Source organism: Taudactylus pleione, unplaced genomic scaffold (assembly GCF_031769625.1).
Source record: "Taudactylus pleione unplaced genomic scaffold, aTauple2 ptg000507l, whole genome shotgun sequence".
Taxonomy (NCBI): Eukaryota; Metazoa; Chordata; class Amphibia; order Anura; family Myobatrachidae; genus Taudactylus; species Taudactylus pleione.
In genome coordinates, this window is record NW_028284909.1 from 1,904,974 (window position 1) to 1,912,880 (window position 7,907).

At 43.4% G+C, this 7,907-nt stretch overlaps 1 protein-coding gene across 1 annotated transcript; it reads right to left on the reverse strand.

Moving 5' to 3' along the window:
* Positions 1-6,091: 6,091 nt before the first annotated feature.
* Positions 6,092-7,573, reverse strand: HIPK4 (homeodomain interacting protein kinase 4). The gene has a single exon (XM_088450172.1). It carries the CDS (start codon positions 7,571-7,573, stop codon positions 6,092-6,094), a length of 1,482 nt encoding a protein of 493 aa, XP_088306298.1.
* Between the last annotated feature and the right edge of the window lie 334 nt (positions 7,574-7,907).

Below are 7,907 nucleotides of genomic sequence, written 5' to 3' on the forward strand. Positions count from 1 at the left end.
CGAGTCTCGCCACGGCATGGCGCGACTAGAAGGGCTGTTTAACGCACAAGGAGGCTAGATGTATGAGGACACATCTGATATATCGGCATCCGCTGTGCTGCAGGGCCGACGCAATGTGTCTGAACAACATCATTCACAGACCTATCGGCAGTATACACAAACAGATGCACTATGCGATATGTCATTCGTCAGTTGATTGAATAACACCCTCTCATAGTGTGTACCCAGTTTTACACACCTATTACATTGTTTAATACAGACATTAAATAGATGGCTAAAATCATGGCTGACCAGACTTCCCCAAGTTCTTACTAATCACCAACTTGGTTCTGTACACAACAAACACTCTGCTAAGGGGGTATAGGCTCGGATGCTGCATACACGTAACATACTGCTAAGCTTAGACACCACCAAAGTCTTCAACACTGCTTTGGCCACATCGGTTTTCTGTGTTACAGCATCGGAATTTCCATCCCGCTATTATTGATTTTGTTCGCTATCTATATGCTCCCCCTTCCACTTCTCTCCTACTTAACGGCTTTTCTGATGGTCCTTTGACTGTGTACCGCGGCACCCGTCAGGGCTGTCCCCTCTCCCCACTTTTGTTTAATTTGGCTACTGACCGCCTTTTAACCCTTATTGGAAAATAATACACAGTTTCAGGGCATTAAAGTAAACACTAAAGAAATAGTGGGGGCAACATTCTATTCTACATTTCCAACCCCTCTGAATTCCAAACTCATATTTTTGAAACACTGCAGTTGTTCGGTGAAGTTTCAGGGTTCACTATGAACTTGACCAAGTCTATTGCATTCTGTCTAGGCCTTGGGGGGATCTTGTAGTATTAGGGTGGGTGCTGTTCTTATAACTTGGAAGTTGGACTTCTTTACGTATCTGGGGGCTAAAATTCCAAGGTACCCAGGGCTGCTTTATCATCTCAAATTTACGAACATCCTATGTGACCTTTCTGTTGAACTGGAAATCCCTTCCCTTGTAGTATATTGGTAGGGCCAATCTTATGAAAATAGTGACGTTCCCCCACCTAACATACTTAATTCAGGTTGTGGCTGTCTTGTTATCCCCTAAGGATGTTCAATATGTTAATTTAGTCTTCCAACACTTCATTTGGCAGGGTAAGAAAGCACATATTGGCTTGCTAAGTGCAGCAACACAGAGCCAATGGGCGGCATTAACGTCCCAGTGTCCGGTGGCATTCTCATGCAGCTCACCTTATCTATCTTAAAGACTGGTTGCATGGCCTGGAAACTTACGCTAATTCCTCTCTGGAGAGGGCGTTCCTAGAGGAAGGGGAGCTGGTCGCCTTCACCTCCATGATCAGGAGCTTCCGATCCACATTCGGAATAACCCGCTCCTTTTGCCCACCGGAAAACTGTGGCATGTAATGCACCACAAACATGATTTAAACGCACATAAATCCCTATGTCTCCCCTTTATTCCAACCCCATTTTTTAAGAAGGACAAGCCTTGTATCCCTTTAATATGTGGTGGTGGTGGTGGGGGAGGTCAATATTGGATGCTTGGTCAATAAGCTGGCCAATTGGTCTCTCTCATTCCAGGAAGCTACTGAAAAATTCACTGTATTAGCCGCATACCCCATAACGTTTCTCATAGCCCAGCATTACGCTAGTTCTCTCCTGGGGGTACATTACGAAGAATCATATTTTGTGGATTTGGGCTTTTTCTGCATTTTTTCCCCCTGATTTTGTAAATCGGAGATTCACTAAAAGCTAACTGGAATTGAAAGTGCATATGAAACACGATTTTAGATAGCAATAGACTTCATTAGGTCACCGGAACAAACATTGAATAGTTTACGCAAATTTGTTGTCAAATACAATCAGAATCTTACCAAAATCGCAACACAATAGACAAAATAAATATACCTGCGTGTGAGCGGTATATTGACAGTCTGATCTGTGCAGGCTTTTGTGTATGAAAGTGTAAATAAAGGGTTCATTTGAAGGGGAAAAAAAAAGCGTAGGGTCTCCCCCCAAAAGCATTGCCAGAACTGGACCTCAGAGCCCGGTCTGGTACTGGAAAATAACACACCAAATTCTGCACAGATCATACGGATCTGTGCAGTGCTTTGAATCTGTTGCCGACTGTCAGCAGATTCATAATTCTATTTGGCTGTGGAGTCTATCGCAAAGGTGGCAACCTGACTGAAATTGCATACGGAAGAAACTGATGAGTATCACCATTGGATCTAATTAGACCGCTAAATACACTGCTTAGTAAATTTATGATATCGACCTTCTAAACTACTGGCCAGCAATTTGGTTTAGAATTCTAACACAATTCTTAATACATTTTGACCCTAAGTATCAGAACCCAGTGGACATATTGCTCCAACATCTGCCAGTGGGAAAGGTGGCGATTTCACTGGCATGTAAACACAAATTTCCCTAGACTATTCCAACTCTCAGGGGCCTTGTGGTCTGGTCTTCACAGCTGCCGGACCTGCAAGTAGCTGAATTGCTGCAGGCACATAAGAAATCATGTCTGCTGCTTTCGTCCACCATGTATATGAGATGTTTCTCAATGTACTGCATAGAACTTATCTGTCCCCACATAGGAGGGTCCTTACCGGTATCTCTACTACTAATACATGCTATTAATTTGGTGAACCTCAGGCAGACATATTTAATTGTTTATGGCTCTCTCCACTATTTCGTAGATCTTGGCTGCAAATCCATGACTACGCTTAAATTATCTGCCCCTGACACCAGAATGGGCGCTCATTGGGCATTTAGTCTCCAGGGGCAGCGTACTGGTTATTACTAGCAGTTAGGGGCAGTGGCTCGTAAATCTATTCTACAGGTATGGATTCACCCCGATCCCCTCACTATTTCCCTTTTATAAAGCAAAATTTTTTATTTCTATCTTTTCCGTATGAATGGGTTGAGGTTACATTGGAGAGGGAGAAGAAAACCAAAAAGCTCTTCGAAATGTGGGAAAGGTACAACATAGTAACTCTGGGTCTGATTCAGCAAGGAATGCAGTTGCTCATACGCACGCCATCGGTGTATGCATCACAGTGCGCGAACCATTGATTGCGATCGGGACTACGCAGACAGGTGGTGATGGGGTGGTTGGCTGAACGCAGGCGTGCCAGTGCGTTTGAACGCCGTTGCAGGGGCGTGCATAAATTATCCACTGCGATACTACGCAGCCTGAGGCCTCATAGCGTGCACTGAAGCAATTCCTGAGTCTGACCTGCCGTAACTATGCGTATGGGTCTGATGGTACTCGATTGTACCGATGTATTCACAGTCTTGCTAACCATTACGTATGTGCGTGTAAAGTGGGTGTCCTTATGTAGTGCTGCGGCGGCATTGCGATCGCTATGGATTAGCATACTATCGCACTGAACTGCATGCGTACGCTATATTGTGTACCGCATTGAATCGGGCCCTTGTCTGCACCTGTACGATCATAGGTCTTTGTAATACTTTTTGGTATTTGTTGTGAAAGGCTGCGTGTGACCCTCCTATTATATTGTAGTCCTGAGGTTGAGCAAGTTTACTTTGATTGTTCTTTATATGTTTATGTATATCTTTTCTTGTTAATTGTTATTCTGTAACTACAGTATTTTTGGCCCGACATTGCCTCTTTCTTGCAATGCTTCCCGGCTAATACCATATATTCTTCATCTGTGTCATCTCTGTGTTCTGGTTGCGCTAATGACTGTTAGTGTTAATGTATTACTCTGCCTAATTATTACTTATGGACACTATTTCTGTTTATTGTGCATTAGTAACTGTTATATTTTTTACAATGTATGGTTGGGCTATCATTAAGTTGTATCTCTCCTTTCCTTGTACATATCTTCTTCTATGTTATAACTGGCATTGTTTCTCTTGACTAATGTATCACACATTTCTTCAATTAAAATACTGACATAAATAAAGGCACAGATTATAATATTTACTAGCAAATAGGAGATATCAGCAGTGACGGGATGACAACAGGATAAAAGTCCTGCATATATAGTAATCTGCCACTGCTACATTGTAGCAACGGACTCAGTATGATTTACAGCCGGCCGCATTGGACGGCGGTTCAAATCCCGACAGCGGCAGCCCGACAAGGATGAAAATCACGATCGTCCTAGGTAAGTATTTGCTAACCTAATTTTACCCCCTAACCCTCCCTTAGGGGTGCCTAACCCTAACCTCTCCCCAAGTGCCTAACCCTAATCCCCCCTCTAAGTGCCTAAACCTATCTCCCCCTTCCCCGCCACCTAGACCTAAGTCCCCCGGGGGGTGCCTAACCCTAACCTCCCCCCAAGTGCCTAACCCTAATCCACCCTCTAAGTGCCTAAACCTAAGTCCCCAGAGGGGGTGCCTAACCCTAACCTTCCCCCGGGGGTGCCTAACACTAACCCCCCCTTCCCCTAGCCTAAACCTAACCTCCCGAGGGGGTGCCTAACCCTAAGTCCCCCCCCCCGGGAACTCTAAACCTATCCCACCCCACCCCCCCGCGCGGCTGTCCGCGCCCATCGCCCGGCTTACCTTCGATCGGTAAGCTGGGTGTCGGCCTACCGTTGTAGGGAAAATGACAGGCGTCGGGATTTCAACGTCTGTCATTTAACCCTTGCCGGGATTGTACAGTCGAGAAGCCGGCGGTCGGCATTCCGTCCATCGGCTTCCCGACTGTTTCCCATCGGGTTTCCCGACTGTAGCAACATCAGTTCAGGTGTCCCTACAGCATTACCAACCATGGTTGTACATAGCACTTGTACTCCTGCAGTTACATTGTAGCAATTACAATTAGCAAATCACAGTTGCTAATATTAAATTATTATTTTGATATTTTATCATTTACTAATATAAGGGTACATAGTGAAATCAACACGGATAGAAAATGTAGAGTGCAATTAATCTGTTTCCCACAATGTAAAATATAAAGAGATAATATAAAACTTACTAGGGCATTGGGAAAAAAAAACCAGTATCTGACGATATGGAGGGTGCTGAAGGGTTAAGATATATTAATCACTTCTTACTAATTAAATTTTTTCGCAAGCTTTTTTTATTTTAATTTCCACTTTGATCTTGCAGAAAAAAAGGACAATGTGTTTTTAAGGGGAAATAATAAAGTTTAATGATCTTAATTGTTAATTTCATGAGCGCAATGCCACATCCTCGTTCGTTCTTTTCTTCTTGAGGACCAGAACACTCCATCTTTTTTTCACTGTTTTATTGATATCCAATGTGTGCGGCTGCACAGATACAAAAAAAAAAAAACCATGTTATAAATACTGTGCATTTAGAGAGACATTTCTGATTTAGTGAAACACTTTACTGGCTAATAGTTTTTCCAAAAACTGCTCAGAAATAGTTTTTATATTTTTTATATGACTGAATTAGGTCAAGAACATCTATTTATAACTTACCCAACACAATGTTATTAAATATATATATATATATATATATAATAAAAAAAAAAAAATAATATTGATTTTTAAATATCGGTCAACAATATATTAGACCATCGCACTGGGGGAAGGGGCTGAGAGCTGGTTCAGTTACATTTCCCTAGCAGCTGCTCCTCTCTGCAGCCATCGGGTGGAGGTCCTGCCGTGCTGCCCGATCAGCAGTGATCGGCAGCACAGCAGGACCTCCAACCGGCGGGGGATGCAGGGGGGCCTGGAGTCCCTCTGCCAATCTAGGCTGCTGGAAGATCCGCCCAGTGTGCATTTCTGACTGGTTGCATTGTTTGTGACCATGTCAGGTAACGCACAGCCTGACGTGGTCGCAAACGACGTGACCACACCAGGCAACTGGTTAAGTGACTGTAGCCCCCCACATGATTATTTTTCTGTACACTCACCTGTGCTCACTATGCACACAACCCCCTGACCCCAGACCAGCATTGCTGTATGACTGGACCACCAAGCATTTTTTACCCTTGCAATCTGACTGGATCAATATGCAGTATGTAGCACTTATCCTCATGTATGAAATTCCTGATTTGGATGCTCACCCATCGGTGGCACTCACCTCTGCTGTAAAACACGATGGTCTCTTATAAATGATATTGCACAGTCCTCTCCTATGTTGCACTTTTATGAAGACAGACAGTGAGCGTTGATAGTTCTGCTCTCCTTGTCCCCCCATTTTTCTGACTTTGAAAGATGAGGGACCTTTGGTTGATTCAAGGTGCAGTTATTATCAATTTGAGTTGCCACAGGATGTCTTGTTTGCTGGTGATGGAGACACTTGGTCTGATCTTGGTTGCCAGGTGTGTCCAGATGGTAGGTGCCCTCACTCCTCACCTTCAAGTTCTCTTCTTTAGCAGATTCTACAATATGGAGGTCATACATCTGCTTAATGGTCCTTTGAATTTCACCGATATCTTGAAGATCTTTCACCACTTGACCACCATTACCATAATACTCGGGTGAACGAAAACTATTATAACTTTCTGATGGCATTTTGTCCTGTTTCTTTATGGCATTGTTGTGGCACTGTTGTGCCAGTTGGTAGTACCTTGCATGCTTGTAGTTCATTCTCAGTTGCTGTAGGGAAATAAAAGGATGTTTCAAGGCTGCATTAGGTGTTATCCTCTCATGAGAGTCCCAGGTCAACATTCTCTTGGTTAGCTCCATCATGGCCTTCAGGTCACTGCATTCAGCCAGTACCTCTATATCTGGGCAGTATAACATAGGTGCATTCACTGATGCTATCTGGTCCAGTGATTTAAAAAATGTCCTTTTCGTGAGAGGTTTCACTTTTCTTTCCAACTGATATTCTTCCACAGTTTTGACTTTCCACTGGGTTTTGGTATCTACGTTATACTTAAAGAATAAGTTGGATTTAGTGGCTGCATTCAGCAAATGGTTCTCCGGCATGCCTTGCGTCTCACATATAAACCTGACTTGGTCATACTCGTTGTTACCAGGGTAGAGAGGCCAGCCAAGATGGAGCTCTGCAATAATGCAGCCAAGAGACCACATGTCCACCTTCTCACAAAACGGCAGTCCGAGAAGAATCTCAGGAGCTCTGTAGAACCGAGTCTGGATATAAGGTTCTTTTACGTATCTGACATCACTGAAAATACTAGCAGAGCCAAAATCGATAATTTTAATCTTAAAAGGGTACTTAACTTGGTCAATGAACATTATATTCTCTGGCTTCAGGTCTGCATGGATAATGGAGAGCTCTTTTAACTTGGAAAGGGCTTCCAAAACCTGAGCCGTGATTGTCCGTATGTGTCTGGCAGGAATTGGAGCAAATCCAATCTTCTTCTGGTATTCAAATAAGCTCTGATGCAGAAGCTCAAAGACCATATAGACTTTAGCCTCATCGTAGAAATATTCAATGAATTTTACAATATGATGTTCATCTGGGTCAACGTCCTTAATTGCCTTCAGCAACTTGATTTCATTTTGTATTGTGTGACTTCTAAAGGAATCATTATTGAGCATTTTGATGGCCACCAGTTGTCTGCTTCCTCTCTTCCACGCATTCATTACTTCGCCAAATGTCCCTTTACCCATGAACTGAATAACTTCATAGATGTCATTCTGTGACTGCAGAAGGGCCATGTCTGATCTCACCTAGCCGGCACACCCTGAAAGAGACACCAGCTGAGCCCTACATCCAGCTGCAACCTCTGGTTATGATCACTGGCCACGTGAACATGTGTAGAACACTGTAGAACTCCTCTATGTCATAATTGGTATGGTTCCGTGGTTGCTAGGAAGCCTGTATTCTGTTGTGGGGATAAGTAAGGGTTCATCACCACAAATCTTTGACCTAAAGCCTAGACAATGTCTTGAACAACCTACAAATACTGAGAACATCTAGAGGGAGTTTTATCAAACCTAAAAATGAAAACATACAACCAAACTTCCTCCCAATACCGAGTCACATCTGAGG

Coding starts and splice junctions, on each gene's coding strand:
- HIPK4 (XM_088450172.1), bottom strand. CDS start 7,573: ATGGCCCTTCTGCAGTCACAGAATGACATCTATGAAGTTATTCAGTTC.